The sequence below is a fragment of the Eleutherodactylus coqui genome, chromosome 7, assembly GCF_035609145.1.
Source record: "Eleutherodactylus coqui strain aEleCoq1 chromosome 7, aEleCoq1.hap1, whole genome shotgun sequence".
NCBI classification, from domain to species: Eukaryota; Metazoa; Chordata; class Amphibia; order Anura; family Eleutherodactylidae; genus Eleutherodactylus; species Eleutherodactylus coqui.
This window is the reverse complement of record NC_089843.1, coordinates 70,180,260-70,200,920: the sequence shown is the minus strand read 5'-3', so window position 1 is coordinate 70,200,920 and position 20,661 is coordinate 70,180,260. Positions and strand designations below refer to the sequence as shown.

At 40.6% G+C, this 20,661-nt stretch overlaps 1 protein-coding gene across 2 annotated transcripts in view; it reads left to right on the top strand.

Moving 5' to 3' along the window:
• Positions 1 to 20,661, top strand: part of PCDH7 (protocadherin 7) — a 64,404-nt gene that overhangs the window by 11,850 nt on the left and 31,893 nt on the right. The window contains exon 2 of one of the 2 annotated variants that reach the window (XM_066573208.1): positions 18,606 to 18,667. The exons of the other annotated variant lie outside the window; for it this stretch is intronic. Within the exon in view, the coding sequence (XP_066429305.1) occupies positions 18,606 to 18,623 (18 nt within the window). The 3' untranslated portion in view covers positions 18,624 to 18,667. The remainder of the gene's footprint in view (positions 1 to 18,605; positions 18,668 to 20,661) is intronic. 2 annotated transcript variants of the gene reach the window in all.

Below are 20,661 nucleotides of genomic sequence, written 5' to 3'. Positions count from 1 at the left end.
AAAACGTGACAAAAACACGCCCATGTGTTTAAGCCAGAATACACACGTGAAAAAAACGCAGGTCTGAGTGGCCCAATATTAATCAATGGGCTTTTAACACTGCGTATCATACATATGAAAAATATGCGCTTAAGGGCGGCTTCACACGCCTGTATTTGTGTGCGCAAAACACAAAGAATAGAACCCAGTGTTTTCTGGGCGCATTTCACACGCATGGAAAACAACGCAGGGTGCTCTATTTGTGTGCGCATTCGCACACCAAAGGCCCCTTAGACGTCTATATGAGGTGCGTAAATACACATGGGGATGAGTGAAGCACTGCGCAAAACCGCGGGGAAGAGAAAACATGTGGAACTCAGGCTTTTAACCCTTTGCAATCCAATTTTGGATTCAGGGTTTCCTAGGGGGTTTTCTCTTTCTGCCATTATACAATGGCACCATCTGCTGGCTAGAGCCAGCACTGCGGTATGGGACATGCTGGAGAGGCCCCCGACAACAGAGCGGCCAGTAATATACAGTAAGAATACCCTGCCGGACGTCTTCTGACATCGGAGCTGTACAGCCTTCAATCAGAATGTCTTCAGATGTCAGGCAGTGGATTGGAACGGGTTAAAATAAGGAAGGAGTGTGTTACGTGTGTGTGTCAACTGTCCCTGCGTGTGCAAAAAGTATAGTACTGTGCGCCGATATGCGTGCAAATCTACCTCTTCCAACCTCACAACACAAATACATTGCGCTGCAACAAGTGTCTTTGCACATACGCTTGTTTGAAGAAGCCCTACATCAGAACATCTAATTGGCTGCAATGGGTTTTACCTAGGCACACTTGGGTGGTAAGTCCATTTGTGTGGACTCACCTCTTACTTAGTTCCTTCCATCTATCGTGAGTTTTACCTAGGCACACTTGGGTGGTAAGTCCACTTGGGTGGACTCACCTCTTACTTAGTTCCTTCCATCTATCATGTATAGATATTGTTACCTCTGGGTAGTTATTCCAGTAGTGTTGGCCCAAACCATAAATATGTCACTTTCATATAATTTAAATAGTTTGCTTAAGTTTTCAGCGAGGTATCTATCACCCAGCCTTTTTTACATGCTCACCCTGTTCTGGTATTGCTTTAAGTGCTAATTAATCACACCATGTCATGGCTGTGGCCTTTTATATGCATGTGTCTATATATACTTCATCAGATATCTCCTATTAATAGTCTGATAAAGAATCCTAAGTAGATTTGAGAGCGTCTAAAAAAGACTGCCTAAATGATACCTTATTTGTAATTGTTCTCTGTAAAGGCCCTTTTACACACAAAGATAATCGCTCAAAAGATGGCTTTTTAGTGATCCTTTTGCATAAACTCCTAATTGGTACTAATGCCAATTAGTAGCGTATTAATGCGTGTGAGCTGCCGGGAGCTGTATTCAGAATACAGTGGGTGGTCTTTTCTATGAATACATTCCCTTTGTTCTGCCGCGGGGCTGACAGCTGAGACAATGTTATCTGCGCTCCTCACGGAGAACACAGCGTGAAGTCCCTGCTATCAGTTCTTCTGCCGAACGATGGATTTTATCCTGAACATAAAATCATCTTTCGGCAGAAAAGTGAAAGATGGCCACATTTACACGCAACTATTATCACTCAAAAGATGGATTTTGAGCGAATTTTGGGCAATAATCGTTGTGTGTAAAAGGACGTTAAGAGAAACAAAGTCATTTTCTAGAACAATACCTTTTAATGGCTAACAAAATAAGCTTTCAAATGCACTTGGGGTCCTTCATCAGACTAAGGCTTCATGTTCACGACACGCGCGGACTCCATGAGTGGAATCCCGCATGGAATCCAGCACTACCCACCACCAGTGAGCCCTGCTTACTGCTTCCTCCCCGGCAGTGGTGTCCACGCTGATCCCTCCACTTCTGGGTTCCCTGTACTGCGCATGGTCCTCAGGGCTCACCATTGGACATGCGCAGTACAGTTTTGTTTTTTTTAAATCTCCTGCTTTCCCACGGATCCGCGGCATGTGTACCACGGATCAGACGACTTCCATTGACTCCGATAGAAGCCGTCTGTGCGGGAACCGCACAAAAAACGGAGCATGCTGTGCGCTCTAGGACTATGAGAATAATCTGAAGACCCACAGGTCTAATGGTTAATAATAATATTTATTCATTCACTATGCAACGCTTGAGTAAGGCACCGAAGCATGCCGAAACGTGTTGCATAGTGCATCTATAAATACGGTTATTTTAACCATTAGACTTGTGGGTCTTGAGCTTATTCTCATAGTTCTAGAGCACAGAGATTTTTTAAATTTTTCTTCTGCTTGGCTTAATCCATTTGTGGACGCCCATGCATCCCTGTGGGCAGCTCTATTTGCAGATCTCCTGCACGGGTGCCTCACTCGGATTCCGCAAATCAAATTTGCCCTTTAAAATTGGGCCTAAGGGCGATCTTAGATGACCATAGGCGCAATTACACTCACCAGCATGGAGCATAGTTGTACCTGAATGAGGGAAATTTCTTAGCCTTTGCCAGCTTTTCAAACTCCACGCCAGACCACAGAAAAAAAATGTGAGAAGATAGGTGCTGTCCGATCTTTTCTGCACACAGTATTCACTATGTGTGGGAACGATAGGGTAGGCCCTGTCTTTTCTCGGCTGTACAATTAACAGCCGAGAAAAGAACTAGTGGAAACAAAACCACTGAAATCCTATTGAAATCAGTGATTTCGTTTTGTCCCATTATGAGGCCGAAATTATCACAGTCGTACAAGGGGAGAAAACCACGTTTGTCAGAAACCGCCCTAAAATAGGATATATCTGTTGAACTATATATAGACCCATACACATAAAAGGGCACAGCCATGACATGGTGTGATTAATTAGCAGTTAAAGCAATACCAAACCAGGATGAGCAGAGGAGTAAATACTTAATTAGTCCACTGATATTGATGTGAGAGTTTTATGGTCTCTAGGGGCTCTTTCACACGACCTATGCGTTTTTACGGTCGCCCATATGTGCCGTTAAATTGCATGAATGAAGAATAGCCACGATCTTAATTTGCAACTTCTTGGCCAAAAAAAACACTGCTGCATGAAAATCTCCGAATGACTGTTAATGCTTAAATACTGTCAGCTGTCTTCTTTTCCAAGCACCAGACCCAGGTAAAATCCCCCCCCCCCCCCCTTTTTTTTTTCAACTCCTATTGGAGTTTATGAAAGCTTCCAGCATATCTTTTGGCACAGCATATAAAATCGGTTATGTGTCCCGGTATGATTTTTTTACACGGCCAAAAATCGCCCATCTAAATGAATACATTGGAATCAAATGCTTCAGATAGTCTGAGTTTTTGGTCGATTTTTTGACGTGGCTAAATAACTGCACGTATACGGTCATGTGGGGGTTTGGGGGCAGTGCGCCAGGCCTCTGTACTATCTTTGCACCAGATTTCTTATGTAGCCCACGCTGCCCTAAGAGCTTTTCAGACCTGTGCTGAAAATACCAAAGATGTATTCCCAAATTGATACATTATTTCTCATTGTATCACATGTTCCTTATTGTAGTAGTGTCTCAGTAATAGTCCAGACTAGCAATAGTGTAGTTCTGTTGGGAGCTTCCGTGTCAGCCTTTCCAATAGTGACATCACTGCTTCAGCATGTGGGATGTGGAGACCTAATTCTATCAGCCCAGTTAGCGTTAGCATTGGGTGGTCTGAGCCTGTGTAAAATAACTATCCAGTGAATGTGTTTTTGGTACGTGGCAGGATAATGTCATCACTACTAAAGTTTCCAGATGTTTCATGTCTGGAAGAACAAGGCAATAAGAAATTCATACCACCTTCTACATTATACATGACCATCATGGGTTCCGAGGACCGTATTACAGTACCAGGTCATAAATCAATGTTGAGGCAACATCTATATAGTGTCTTGTTTATTGTACTATTATGTTTATGCATGTGTTATTTTATAGACTGGTTGTAACACTTTTCCTATGACACATGGGGGGTTGTTGGAATGAAAGGGACTGCTTGTGCAGCTCTGGTGCCCAGCTTTGCCCCATTTGTTATTGTTCTAACACATGAAGCTTATGGTGACTTGTAGTATTTAAATTTCCAGCCTATGGACTGATATTGCAACTTTTAAGTACTTCAAATGGTGAAAATGTTATTATTGAGATTTAAAATGCCGCTATAGATCAAACTAAAAAAACAGGTGAGCACACACCAGTGTGCAAAAATAGGGAAAATTTAGGGTTTATTCAGATGAACGATTTTTCCATCTCATTTTCTGTCTCGGAACGAAATCAGACAGAAGTAAAGCATATTATTTTAAATGGTTAGATTCAGTCCAAACAGAAAAAAAATCACAGGACGTCCTAATTTGTTACGATTTTAAGATAAAAATCACCCATGCAAGTCTATGGGTGCTTAAAAAAATGCATTGCACTCATTTGATGCCATCCGTTTATATCACATGTAACCATGATCAAGTATGCAGAACCCATCATATATTTATTTGGCGCTATATAAATAAAGACTAGAGATGAGCGAGCACCCAAATGCTCGGGTCCGCGTTATTCGAGTCGAGCTTTTCGTAAAATTCGAGAGCTCTACTCGAGTAACGAACCCCATTGACTACAATGGGAGACTCAAGCATTTTTGTATGTTGGATGCCGGGCACCGTGGCGGGGAGGGGCCAAAACAGGCATGTCACAGCGGGGAGTAGCCAAAAACTGGGGCGGGGTCGAACACGGCTTGATGCTCGTTCGAGTAACGAGCACCATTGAGTACGATAATACTCGAACGAGCATCAAGCCCGGCAGAGTATGTTCGCTCAACTCTAATAAAGACTATTTTAAAAACAGCCATGTGAATATATCCTCATTGTACAACTGCAGGTGCAGGCGTATAATGTAGCTCTTCTGCTGCTCTCCTCTGGGTGCGTCCCTAATGCTGCTATCTAATGGTCTTCTTTCATCTTTTGAGCCTCCAATGCCGCTCTCCTACCGGGGCCCTGTAGAATCATTATGGATATTATCTGTTCACTGACACTAATTCTAGTTGAGGCGACTGCTGTTTGGTTTTGCACCTGTATATATATTATGGAAACCAGGAGCCAGCTCCTCTGCAGTGGCTCCCATGCAAGGACTGGCTGCAAACCACAACTGATAATCAGGAAAAGGGAGTAGGTCCAGCGCCGGGTAAAAAACTTTACTCTTTATTTTACAATCCAAATAGACATGGAGGAGCAAGAAGCACCTGTTGTCCTACCTGTTTATGGCAGGTGTATTGCCCTTAGTCACACTCTCTCTGTTCCTCCATGTCTTTCTGGATTGTTTAATAAAGAGTTTTTTACCCGACGCTGGACTTCCTCCGTTTTCCTGTATATGGATTACGGTCTCTTCTTAGGGCCCTTTTACACTGAATGATTATCATTCAGATTCTCTCTTGATAACGGGAACCTAGATAATATTCATTCAGTGTAAGGCCTCTTTCACACAAATGTTATTTTGGGCATGTCAAAAAATCGCATCTATAAGAATTTGTGGTTTCCTACGGGTTCTTTCAGACAAACGATTTTTTAAGATGCCTAAAAAGTTGCATGTCAAAAGATAGCACAACGCCAGTGGCTTCATAGACTCCTATGGGAGACTATGCGAGCGGGCTGGTAAAGGGATATGAAGGGAGTCCCCCTTCATCCTCGTGGCGGGGGATTGCTTTCATCTCCGCCGCAGGGCATTCCCTTCATCCACGCAGGGATGCCTTTCATGGTTCTGGCAGCAGAGGGATTTCAGGGGTGCGGCGTCAGTGCACTGCAGGACGCCGCAGCTAGTCGTGTAAACTCGCGGAGAATAGCCGCGACTTGGATGCGACTATTCTTCGTTTACATGATTTAGCGGCCCAATAGCAAAATTTTTAGTGCGGCTATTGGGCCGCTAAAATGGCGTTTGTGTGAAAGAGGCCTTAGATGTATGGGTGAAAACACATGCATCAGTGTGACATATTTGCGTCATGGACCTTTTTATACTTTTGTGCTTGTTTTTGCACATTTTACTGTGCTTTTTGGCCCTAACAGGGATATTTTACATGGGCCCAAGACACACACGTACCATGATTTAAAAGGCATAGTAGCCTAATTATTTCCAGATGTGTTCTTTTTCCCATGAGATTACGAAGTGTGATGCACAATTACACAGACATCGGGTGCGCACCCCCCGTAGATTCCTGCAAGACCTTTGGTGCGTAAATGCACACTAAGGCCTCATGTCCACTGGGGAAAAAAGAATTAAAATCCGCAGCGGATTTTAACTCTTCACCCACACGCGGATCCGCACCCCATAGGGATGCATTGACCACCCGTGGGTAGATAAATACCCGCAGATGGTCAATAAAAGTGAATTTAAAAAATCATGGCGCATGAAAAAAAATGGACCATGCTCCATTTTAGTGCAGGTCTCCCTGAATTACACTCACCTGCTCCAGGCGATGCAGATTTTCCTGCCTTCGCGGCCTGATCTTCCTTCTTCGCGGCCGGGCGAAGAAAGAAAGATCTGGCCGCGACGGAGAGAAGATCAAGCCGCGAAGAAGGGAAGATCTGGAGCGTGCGGAGAGGTGAGTAATTGCTATTTTCAGCGCTCATGTCCGCGGGGCAGGAGGGACCCGCTACGGATTCTCCATGGAGAATCCGGAGCGGGCCTGATTTTCCCCGTGGACATGAGGCATAAAATAGAGCATGCTGCATGCTGCAAAAACAAAGATGGGAGCGACCCCAATGAAATCAATGGGTTCTATTCTCTGCATATTTCACATGCAAATATGTCCATGGGAAGCCGCCCTAAATGGCCGCACTGTCTGGATGACGAATGGTAATTAATTTGTCGTTTGTATCGGGCAGGTATAAAAAATCAAAGAATGATCGGCCCGGGTAAACAGGCAGTCATTCATCTATAAACGGCGGCCTATTGACGGTGACTGTCGGGGGCGGCTGGAATGATCTCCGACTCGCTCCGCCTTCATTCACTGAGCGATGATCACTCCTGTGTGAAAGCACAACAGAAATATTTCAAATGCTGAAAACTAGAAGCTTGTCTGTGCACGAGTTCCAGTGAAATCATCGTGACTAAACGTTTTACTTTGTGCATTTTTTGTATGTTTATGACATGCACTAGGATTCTTGAATAAAAATGTATTGAGAAAAAAAAAAAAGAAGGACCGCTTTATGCCACTTTTTTTCTTTGCATCGTCTCCTGGCTTGATGCGTAAAAAACACCGTAAATATGCATGTAACGTGTATTCATGGTGTTTTTGCCACACTCCCATAGACTGTAATATCAGACCAAAATATGGCATTTTTTATGCACACGAAAATCACAGGTGAGAAGAACATACCAATGTAAAACAGCGGGGTTCTATGCTGTCCATATTATGTGCGTAAAGATATATGACGATACCGACCAAACATATGCCCCTGTGAATGAGCCCTATTAAAAGTGCTGTCAACTTGGTCTTTTTGCTTTAAAATGCTGTTTGAGACATTTATGTCATATGCTGCTTTTTATGAGTTGTCGCTCATCTCGTGGAATGTCTCTTTGCAACCTTCCACAAAAGTGTCAATGCTAAGAGCAAAACTGCAAAATACTCTTCATGTATTAGTGTACATTTTATACATAAATCGCATGGTGAAGACATTTTCTCAGATACACATTATTTTTACTATTTGATCCATTGGAAGACAGATAGATAGAGAGATAGAGAGACACAGACATGTGATAGATAGATATTAGATAGCTAGATAGATACATCATAAATAGATGGATATGCGATAGATAGATAGATAGATAGATAGATAGATAGGAGATAGATAGATAGATAGATAGATAGATAGATACTTTACATTGGCATATAGATAGACAATCCATAGATATAATTAATAGATGTTAGATAAATAGTCAGATAGATAGATACATCATAGATAGATAGATAGATACAGGGGAGTAACTATAGAGGGTGCAGGGGATGCGGTCGCACCCGGGCCCAAGAGCTTTAGGGGACCCATAAGGCCTCTCTTCTCCATATAGGGAGCCCAATACTATTAATAAAACATTATAATTAGGGGCCCTGCTACACATTTTGCATTGGGGCCCAGGAGCTTTAAGTTACGCCTCTGGATGGATAGATAGATAGATAGATAGATAGATAGATAGATATGAGATAGATAGATAGATAGATAGATAGATAGATAGATAGATAATGAGATAGATAGATAGATAGATAGATAGATAGGAGATAGATAGATAGATAGATAGATAGATAGATAGGAGATAGATAGATAGATAGATATGAGATAGATAGATAGATAGATAGATAGATAGATAGATATGAGATAGATAGATAGATATGAGATAGATAGATAGATAGATAGATATGAGATAGATAGATAGATATGAGATAGATAGATAGATAGATAGATAGATAGATAGATAGATAGATAGATAGATAATGAGATAGATAAATGGTAGGTGGATGGATGGATGCATAAATACATATTGGATCCCTGAATTTAGGAAAAATAATACAGCTCTCACAAGTCTTCAGCAACCCAATGGGTTAATATGGTGTCATTGTGAGACAGATGTGTTGGGATAAGAGCTTAGTGCGGAGGCCAGGTCTAAGCTCTATAGTTCACAAGATTTCTTTGCAGGCATCAGAGAAGAGATAAACCCCAATGCCACACTTTACAGCTCTCATCACCTGGAGGATTTTCCACAACCATTCTCTCCCCAATAAATGCTGGAGGTGTGCGCCATTTACGGCTTGTTCACCATGTTCCGCTGTACCTTGCTCTATATAAGCCTCTTTGTTTTGGTTAATACATTATTGCATTATATGTCATAGCCTAACCATGAACAGAGGCTTTCCCCTGCGCTGGAGGCAATGGAAAAGTTACAGCATGTAATTGTGGTTTCTGTTTGGAAGCTTATGTGACATGTTGTGCATGACAGGTAGTTGTCTGCCGGTTTTAATAATATGCTTGATATCTTGCCTGGAAGGGTACTGGTAAATGGAACCAGAATAAATCATTTTAATAACATTCTCATAAGTGGCTGCACAAGGAGCAGATTTTGTTTTATTGAGAATAAATGCATCTTTGTATCTCCTTTGTTCTTCTAAAGTAACTCATTTGTAGTACTAAAGTACAGTATGGTTGGCAGTCTACTGCAGATAGGTACAGAGATGGATGGATGGATGATAGAGAGATAAATACATAGATATGAGAGATAGATAGATAGATAGGAGATAGATAGATAAGGAGATAGATAATGATGAGATAGATGGATAGGAGATAGATAATGATGAGATAGATGGATAGGAGATAGATAATGATGAGATAGATGGATAGGAGATAGATAATGATGAGATAGATGGATAGGAGATAGATAGATAAATAGATAGATAGGAGATAGATAGATAGATAGATAAATAGATAGATAGGAGATAGATAGATAAATATGAGATATATATGAGAAAGATAGATAGATAGGGGATAGATAGATAGATATGAGATATATATGAGAAAGATAGATAGATAGGGGATAGATAGATAGATATGAGATAGATAGATAGATAGATAGATAGATAGATAGATAGATAGATAGATAGATAGATAGATAGATAGATAGATAGGACAGATAGATAGATAGATATGAGATAGATAGATAGATAGATATGAGATAGATAGATATGAGATAGATATGAGATAGATAGATAGATAGATAGATAGATAAATAGGAGATAGATAGATAGATAGATAGATAGATAGGAGATAGATAGATAGATAGATATGAGATAGATAGATAGATAGATAGATAGATAGATAGATATGAGATAGATAGATCGATATGAGATAGATAGATAGATAGATAGATAGATAGATAGATAGATAGATATGAGATAGATAGATAGATAGATAGATAGATAGATAGGAGATAGATAGATAGATAGATAGGAGATAGATAGATAGATAGGAGATAGATAGATAGATAGGAGATAGATAGATATGAGATAGATAGATATGAGATAGATAGATAGATAGATATGAGATAGATAGATAGATAAATAGATTGTTAATAAATGTTAAATAAATAGAAGACAGATAAAAAAAGAAAGATTGAACAGACCATCACGAGCCTAATGTCAAGCATTGTGAGACAAGATACAACTACTTTCGTCAATGTAGATGATCTCTATCGTGGCATCCTGATGACTTTGGCAGGATCCTCTGACAATATCATGTCTATGGGGACCATTCAGCTGTCCTCTGATGTGTTTTATCAGGAAAACAGGAATCAGAGAAATTGGATTTCAGCCATTCTTATTCCTATTTTTTCCTTCTTTGGAAGCAAAAAAATATCCTTGTCTGTGTCCGCACAATGCTGTGCAAAAGTTTTAGGCAGGTTTGGAAAAAGTGCTGCAAAGTAGGAATGCTTTCAAAAGTAGAAGTGTTAATAGTAGAGATGAGCCAGCATGCTCGTTTAGGACAATTACTCGATCAAGCATTGCTTTTTTCGAGTAACTGCCTACTCGGACAAAAATATTCGGGGGGCGGGGGGGGGGGCAGGAGGGAACAGGGGGGAGCTCTCTTTCTCGATCGAGTAATTGCTCTAAACGAGCACGTTCACTCATCTCTAGTTAAAAGTTTATTTTTGTCAATTAACAAAATGCAAAGTGAACAAAAGAGAAATCTAAATTAAATCTATACTGGGTGTGACTGCTCCTTGTCTTCAGAACAGCATACTTTTTTCTAGGTACATTTGCACACAGTTTTTGAAGGCACTCTGCAGGGAGATTCCAGATATCTTGGAAAACTAACCGCAGGTCTTTTCTGGATGTAGACTTGCTCAAATCTTTCTGTCTCTTCATGTAATCCCAGACAGACTGGATGATGATGAGATCAGGGCTCTGTTGGGGACATATCTTCACTTCCAGGAGTCCTTGTTCTTCTTTACACTGAAGATAGTTCTTAATGACATTGACTGGATGTTTGGGGTCGTCGTCCTGCTGCAGAATACATTGTGATTCGTTCAGACACCTTTTATTGTTTAAAAGAAAATTCTTTCTTTGCAGCGTTTTTTCCACACCTGCCTAGGTTTTGTACTGTACTGTATATGTCTGTAATGGGGCCTCACAAGCTGCTATCATAATTACACTCATTGTCAAAAAAGCAAGCACCAAGGAGGAGTTGTCGAATCTAAAGAAACTTTCTCTGTGTGATTATAACATTGATATCAGTAAGTGATTACAATATCAGAGCAAGGGGAGAATTTATTGCAGAAAACTGAACACTTGCATGGAGGTTCTAGTACCCTGTTGTACCGCCTCTAGCTTGGGTACAAGATGTGATACGGCTGGGTATGGAGGCTCTAGTACTCTATTGTACCACCTCTAGCTTGGATACAAGATGTGATACCCTGTTGTACTGCCTCAAGCTTGGATACAAGATGTGATATAGGCGGGCATGGAGGCTCAAGTACCCTGTTGTACCGACAATAACTTCATATAAGATGTGATACGGGTGGGCATGGAGGCTCTAGTACCCTGTTGTACCACCTCTAGCTTGGATACAAGATGTGATACGGGCGGGCATGGAGGCTCCAGTACCCTGTTGTACCCCTCTAGTTTGGATACAAGACATAATATGGGTGGGCATAGAGGCTCTAGCACCCTGTTGTATGCCTCTAGCTTGGATACAAGAGGTGATACGGATGGGCATGGAGGCTCTAGTACCCTGTTGTACCGACAATAACTTCATATAAGATGTGATACGGGTGGGCATGGAGGCTCTAGTACCCTGTTGAGCCGCCTCTAGTTTGGATGCAAGATGTGATATGGGCAGGCATGGAGGCTCTAGTACCCTGTTGAGCCGCCTCTAGTTTGGATGCAAGATGTCACCTGTCTCTGTCTCTGGATATCGGATGATGAAATAGTAAAGTTTCTTGCGCTTGTCGGACAATCAAATGATCCTCTCTACTGGTGGTCTGTCAAGGACGTCTTGTCTGCGTGTCCTCATGCATTCACTGGCCCAATGCCTACTAATAGTTAGATCACTATGGCCCATAGCTCATCGATACGGACATCCAGCTTCTCACATTCCAAAAATGCACCCCTCTCACACTCTGTTAATTGGGTGAAATCTCTTCCATTGTATTGTGGAGGCGTCTAGGGGTCAACAAGCTCTACACAAGCGGAATAAGAGGTCACTAGACACAAGTAGTCTTTGAGACCCTTTTTATAGGCCAAGGGTGGAACTACTTTTAGGACCTCAGGTTGCAAGACTGTTCATCTAATCACCACAACTCTAATCATTTGCATATCTGCCTGAGATGGAACTGCGTGCCAAATTTTGCAGCAAAACAACTCCTTCTAGGGGCAGGATTTTTTTTTACAAAGTGTATCCTAAAACCTTAATCATTATAAGTGCATGAGAGAAATAAAAGAAATCTATAAAATAGGACACAATCGTGGTGGCTACCAGTTAAAGGAAAGACATATGAACATCATAAGGGAGATCAATAGACAACCATCTATAAATCAGTTTGGTATTATTTTACCCTACTATATACTTTTATGTGCGTTTATCTCATATTTTGAGTGTCATTGTATTTTTTATTCCCCTATACTGTAGATATGAAATCCATATTTTGTAGGTGGTTGTCTATTGATCTCCCTTATGATGTTCATGTCTTTCCTTAAACCGAAAGCCATCATGAAAGTGTCCTTGCTATTTCATTGATTTTTTTTTATTCTTTTGTACCAATAGAGATCATGGTTTTATGATATTTATAATTTCAGCTTGTGTAGATCTCTTTTGGTATGCGTTCATTTTTGGTTCCAATACGAATAGGTTGTTGTACATATTGAAGAAAGCTTGAGAACTTCTGGCACTACTTCAGGTCTCCACATCTCCATCTCTGGATAGGAAAACATTTTACTAGCATGGACATAACTAATGGGTGCAGAAGATGTGATTGCACTCAGGCCCTGGAGCATTAGGGGGGCCATTAGATCTCTCTACTCATATAAGGAGCCCAGTACTATGAATGAAGCATTATAGTTGGGGATCTTGTTACAGATTTTGCACTGGGTCCTAGCAACATTTAGTTACACTTCTTAGTAGTTTGCTCTTATTCCCATCCTGGTACCCTGAGAATGTCATGACTTTTGGGTTGGTAACATTGCGTGGTCTGTGAAAAAGAAACCCCAACATAGGTTCATTTTGCCCATAGAAAAAGGCAACCTGGCCAACGTGAGCCAGGTCACCATCCTCAGAAGTCTGTAGCATCTGCAGGGGCTTCCTCTTTGGTTTCATGCCCTTATAAAAACTATGTAATATTTTAAAGGGCACTAACTTTTCAGACAAATTATGCTTATCTAATAGCTTGTGTGTGTCTTAGCAATTTTCTAGTATACTTTAATTTTTTTCATCTTTCTACTGTAAATTAAGGCTGAAGTGCTGCCACTGGGGGGTCTCACTTCCAGCTCCTATGCAATCCACTGCCTGTTGTTAGGTATTGAGCTTCTGTAGTTACTGGGATGCTGGATGTTTTCTTATCTGTGGGGGAGTGCCTATCTTCACAGACTGTACTCACAGGGTGACAGATCTGCAGACATTGTGATAAGATCTCAACAATCATTTCCTCTCCTGCTGGTACAGCACCTGTGCGTGTACATTATATTGTGTTTACTAATCATTTGGCCAGAATGTCTCTGAATGCCAAACTCTAACAGTTGCCTTGGGGAAGCAGAGGGATAAGCATTTGGATACTGCCTCCCTGCTGATTGGACCAGAGACAATGCAATACAGCATGTTAATTGAGAGAAAGGAAGTGCAGGACAGTGAACTACTGGCAGAATATTAGGCTTGCTACATGCCCCCTGCCTGAAAGTGGATTTCAAACAGCAAACCAACAGAAGAATGGTGAGGATCACCTGAAAACCAGAACTTAAAATTATGAAACAGAGTACAATCCCCAGCAAATGGGTGGGTAAGGAGGACCTAGTATATTTTAGAGGTCCTCTTTCCGGAAACAGTGCCACATCTGTCCATGGGCTGTGTGTGGTATTGCAACTCATCCCGTTACAAGGGAGTGGAGCTGTACTTCAATACCAAACATAGCCCATGGACAGATGTGGCGATGTTTCTGGAAAAGACAGCAGAGCTTTTTTATTTCATTCTGCACTGATGCTTAGAATGTTACATACATTTTCCATTATTTACATGAAAGCAAAAATATTTTTTTTTCACATATTTCAATTCTTTTTTGCTTATTTGTGAGTCCCTGTTTGTATCACTTTTTTCCTCACTGTCTTTTAGTTTGTTTTGGCTTTTGAATGTTTGTCTAGTGCTCTCAGCATAATATCTAATCAAGGACATGTTGAGCAGAGATAAAATATTGTCTCGGATTGATAACGTTTTCATATCCTGTGATGTTATCGTATACCTGCATTAACTAATTGCCTTTGTGGGAGATATTGTGACTCTGTTGTTTCATTCAGTGCGTTTTTAAGAATTTGTTCTCTTCTGTCTGTGTGTTGTACATGACATCTTCTGTCTGAGGGGACAAAATCACATTTGAAACTAATGAAAATTTTACAACAAATATCAATGATTTGCTTATGTGTTCAAAGTTGACCAAATTGTCTTGTTTCGTGTAAATTCCATTTGCTATTGTCTGCCATGGCAACATTCAGCCAGGTTCATGGATATCGCTCACTTTGCCATTCTGTGAAAATCTTTGTCATTACTTTTAGAGCATTATATAAAAGCAAAAAAACTCAACCTTTTGATTTCTAGAACAGTAAAGCGGCATCATGGTGATTGCAAAGTGAATAAAAAAAACTTTATAAGCATAAGCTTATATAAAATATAGAAAACTAATGATAAAATGAAAAAATGTGCTGTTTGCAGGATAAGAGTTAACTTGCTGATCGGTGGCGGTCCCCTGTTGATCTCAAGAGTGGGGGTCCCGTGTTCCTCATCCTCCTCATTGCTTTACCTCCTGCAGTGAGAAGAAGACTAAGTGGAGCGCCGGTTGGGCAACTGAATCTTTGCCTCAAGTGAAGTAAAGCCTAATTAGGACTGTGCCCACCCAAGGCTATTGCTATGCAATGTTTCACCAACCCAACTTTTTAAGTTTGTTAGCTAAGAAATATATGAGATTTAAGTAGTTCATTCATGTTTCTTTGGCTGAAGGTAAGATTGTTCTACTCAGCCTGGTCAATCTGGGCCTGAATAAGGCAGTAGTTAGATTGCCATACGTGAGTTGTACCCATGTGCAGTCCAACATACATAGACCCTGCACATTGCATGTGGGTTCCTCAAACAGCACGTAGCCCAAATATACGGTCATGTTAATGGGCCCTAAGGAAGTTTACAGGTGCCAACCCCTATCGAAAGCACTATAGGATCATACCAATGACCAAAAACATACCAGTAACAGTGGGACCTTTGCACATCGATGGCCTCACAAGATCTGTAGACGTTTTTGAACAATGCTAGAACAAGGGGTAAGCAAAGTAGGCAGATGTCTGGTTTTTGCCACAACAAATCGAATGCTGTGCCTGTATAGCGGATAATGACACAACTTTAAATTAAATATGGCTATTATATGTGTAGACAAAATGTACATGCTCAGCAGAGCCAAACCTGCAGTTTATGAATTGTCCTTCCAATCCCTATGCTCATGCTGAGCGTTCATCACTACCATAGACCACTAGAACTTTATTTTAAGGGTTTTGATAAACTTCTGGTTCAGTCTGCATAATTTGGGCCGAACGGAAGTTTGTAAAAGGTCACTCATCACTATTAGAGATGAGCGAGCATACTCGGTAAGGCGATATACTCAAGAGAGCATCGCCTTTTTCGAGTACCTGCTGGCTCGTCCCTGAAGATTCGGGGGGGGAGGGCGGTGGTGAGCGGAGGGTTGCGGAGGGGATCGGGAGGGAGAGAAAGAGAGGGATCTCTCTCACTCTCCTCCCCGCTCCCCTTTGCTGCCCCGCGCCGACCCCGCGGCCCCCCCAAGTCTTCAGGGACGAGCCAGCAGGTACTCAAAAAAGGCAATGCTCTCTCGAGTATATCGCCTTACCGAGTGTGCTCACTCATCTCTAATCACTATCCAAAAAGTTTGAATTTCTCACAATTGTTGGGTCATCGCAACTTTGAGTTGCAACACTACTGCATTCACTTACATTATAACGTGTCACACCCAAAATTGCTTTGAAGCCCTAGCCTAAAAATTTCTCCCCCTCCATTTTCGAGCTGATTATGGCTCTTGGCCATCACTCACACTTGAATGGCTCACAAGGTACAAAAGGTTTGGACCTCTACACTAGAGGATTGTGGCAGTGATAGATATACCAACAAAGACTGAGTTGGCGGTTTGCGTTACAAATTTTGATATGATGCGCCTTGATTATTACAATTAGACATGTTCTTGTTTCACCAAAGCACTGGCAACAAAGTATTTGTTGGGATCCATATTTAATAAGAAACATAAAATTCTGTTAATTTTTAATATACAGAGTATAGTCAAAAAGACGAATCCAGCACTACATCTCAATACTGGTGCCCTATATAGAAATAATAATAGCGTACATGAATAGGAAGGCATGGATGTGCCATACAATGGCATGGCAGACAGCCCTGTGGCCCCGGAACATGGATTTCAATTTTGTGTGCTGTAAGTAATAGAGAGTAAAACCCAAATGCAGCGTTGAAGAGTAGCATGTGAGAAGCAGAAATCCACTTATGTGTTTCTCCAAGTCCGCTGCTATGACTGAGGTAAGGAAGCGTAAGTTCTGGTAGTATGGCCTATGCGAGAGTTACCCGAAAGAGACCCAACACGGATCGATCCCTGAATCTCCTGTGGATGACTTCCTGGATGATTTGCCCCTATCGTAGCAGAAGGAGGCCACTTTCTTTACGTCAGTCATAGCAGTGGTGCCATACCATCATGTAGCACATCTACAACTTTCTATTCAAGTACGCTATTATTATTTCCATATAGGACCCCAGTATTGAGATATAGTGCTGGATCTGGCTTTTTGACTATACCCTGTATTGTATATTGGCCTCACAAAGTAATTGAGAAAGTGAAGCATGAAATTTTGAAGGCTCTCCAGTCACTGACAAAATGTTCACTTTATGAAGTAAACATAATGTTTGTGCCGGAATTCATCTGGACATGTTTCATAATCAGAAGGCTTATGGTGCCGTAGCGTGCTTCCCTGTGTACTGTGAGAGATGTTCAGCACTACCATCTGGGTACAGTCGCAGATATGTCAGGAAGAGAAGATATGCTATATTAGTAAAGGCAGTGTGTATATATATATATATATATATATATACACACACACACACACACTAATTAGAGGATGGATAGCTGGAGGTTTGTAGTAAAGACGAAGCAAGATGTACACATTTAAGCCCAGTGAGATACTAGATAGTATATTGTGTGGGATGTTTATCATGAAATAGTTACCATGGAGCTTACATTCATGAAATTCCTACGGAGACAGAACATTGTTCGAGAGTTACTTTCTTAATGTCAAACCTCACACACAGTTAAAGTCAGGAACGGGCATTGTAATGTAAGGAGCCAATTAGTTACATCTCGCAGCCAGCAGGATTTTCCGCATTGCATTTCTTGAGATACGGTTTCATACACTGTGACGTCATACTACTCCATGTGCCGCCATATGGTACTCTGTAGGGTATCATACTGCAGAGATTTGCTTCCCTAGAATTATTCCACCTCTCTATGCTTCTGTATGAAGTGGAGGCATACAGAGGTACAGTAGTATAGAAGTCTATGGGTAGTGGATACTTATTTTCAGAAGTTTTACATCAATGATAAACTTTAACTAAAGTTTCTTGGTTCCTTAAATTTGCGCAGTCCTCACTTAAATGGAATGGATCACTTATATTTCTTGACTGATTAAAACCAGATTTTCCATTTTTCTAATCTGTCTTTATTTTCTGATTGTACATTTTATGCCTTATGGTAGCTTTTAGAGATATTCTTTACAACACAAATCACAGGACATTCACACAACGGACAGGAGCTGACCCATTGACATTTATGGGCATGCTCTGTAACCTGTGCTGAAGTCATCGTGCAGGGAGGGGAGGGAGGGAGCTGTGACCATCCCCTATAGTGAATGCTGCGTTGTGTATATATTGGTATTTTCTTCCGTTGCAAATCTACCAGTGATAATTGCTAAAAAGTTTTCTCTACAGAACAGGAAATGCCAGACTATTATTAGGCTTATTGAGAACTATAGGAGTTTATCATTTTATTATAGACTGTGAGATCAAAATAAATTTAAAAAATCACCAAAAATTCACAAAAAATATGTTTATCATAGCAACTTGATTTATACAGTAAGTCATTTCCCGGTGACACCTTCCTTTTAATTGTTACCATTTATTTGTCTTTATTTATTTATGACATTTAATTTTATATGTTTTACATTTCATTTTTATCATCTTTTTCATATTTTTTCATCTGTGTTCATATTTTTATTACTCTTCACATTTTCTTTTCCCAGTCACATATTTTCTTTTGATTTCATCATGTGGGCCTTATCATCCGGATCAAGTGCAAAAATTGGTATGTAACAGAAGTCCCTTAGAAGATGGTGTTTAAAGGCTAAACTTTAGAAATGGTGTCAATCCTTCTGTCTCAGCCGTCTGCTTGGCTTTTTTTCCCCCCTGCATGATATTAACCAGTCTTGGGCAGCAATATACATTATTAGCATTTTCAGGTACCTAATGAAAATACTCCTTTGTTTGAGCTCTACTCCTCAGGTCTCTTGTGGCTTACTGTAAGCTCAAGTGTAAACATCTCTTTTAATGTTAGGCCTGCAAATGTAACCACAACCGCTTTAATGCATTTTGTATTTTCATTTTAATCAATATTACTATGCAATGTCTGTCAGTTGCTGTATGTATCTTTATATCTATCTTTTTCTTTATGACTTACGATTATTATTACAATTGTTATTATCACCAAGTACAATGTATACCTTTTACTGTATGTCTGTTCTTCTTTTGATATGATCTTTCCTAACATAACAAAGTTGTCTATTGAACTTTGACCGAACTCGCAACTTGAGTTGCCATAGTGAGTGGTGTTGACCAAACCGAACCAGTAGAACCCTGTTTGAGGTCAAACTTTGCTAAAAGTTTTCTAAAAGTTCAGTTTGACACAAACACGAACCAAGCTTTTAGCAAAGTTCCACCCACAACTGAATTCTACTAGTTGTGTTCGCTTAACACTAGTCCTGAACACTGGTGTATAACACTATCAAAAACCATAAATGCCCTGTGTAACACCCTCGGAGTATTGTGCAGGGCTTTTATAGCTCCTAGGCAGTGTTATACACCAATTTAAGGGGTTTTGGTGAACTTCCAGTTAGGTTTAATCTAATTTAGCAACTTTGTGCAAAAGTTCTGCGAAGCGGCCGAGCAAACTTTTCAAAAGTTTGCTCATCACTAGTCGTGAGTTAAAAATGGGTATATTATCCACCATTGGTATTGGTGAGGCACTTGCCAGTCTATCTCCATCTATATCATTGGTAATGTAACAATGAAATACAGGATAAAACTAATATGATGCTATGTCTAAGAAAATCCAAAACTTTTTCGAACAGTAAACTATTTTAGACAACCCCTTATTGTTCACCCTTTTGGGATGTGTTTAGTTACTACCAGGGGTTCACCTGATCAGGATCTATACCAAAAATCCATTGCCAAGAACTACATTCATTGACAATTTTAATTCTGGACTCCTTCAAGAGCAATATACAGCTTGCAATACAATGGATCTGAGCAATGAAACTGCACAATCAACTCCATTCGAAGGGAAAATTCCTATGGGCCCTTTTACATAGGACTGTAGTGCACTTAGGCATCCAAAAATGTCAAAGATTATCTCCCCTGTGCTTTCACACGGGAGCAGTAATCACTCACTGAATGGAGGTGGAACGCACCGGACTTCTCTTCCGGCTACCCGCCTTCATTCACAGTAAACAGGCAGTTGTTCATAGATGAACGACTGGCTGTTTACACGAGGCGATTATATTGACAGGTCTGCAGAGAATGAACGACACATGATAAGCAAACAAATTCTCATTCGTTATTCAGTTGCTGGCCTTGTTTACACTGAACGATTATCATTCTGATCCGCATTACCTGAACAATAATAATCATTCCATGTAAAAGGGCCCTATGGGATAATCCAACTTGGACAAACCTTTCAGCATTTATGGTAATGTTCTAGTGAATTAAGCCCATCGTTCTAAGTGTTTTTGCTAATTATGTTCTGCATATACATTTGGACAGTAGCCAAATGCACACATTATCATTTCCATAGATTTCTACAGCTGAGACATATTTATAAGGAGAGTCATTCTCGCAAACTTTGGCTGGTTTACTCCGTGGGACACTGGTGTTGCTAGTGGTTACAGGCTGAATATAATGTTCACTAGCACTACAAGGCCTAAGACATCACTGCCACAAGAACATATAGATTGTCCCACAGTTTTGTAGCAGAAAACAAACCGTTCCGTACATTCCACAATAGCTGGACAGGCTGATACCTAT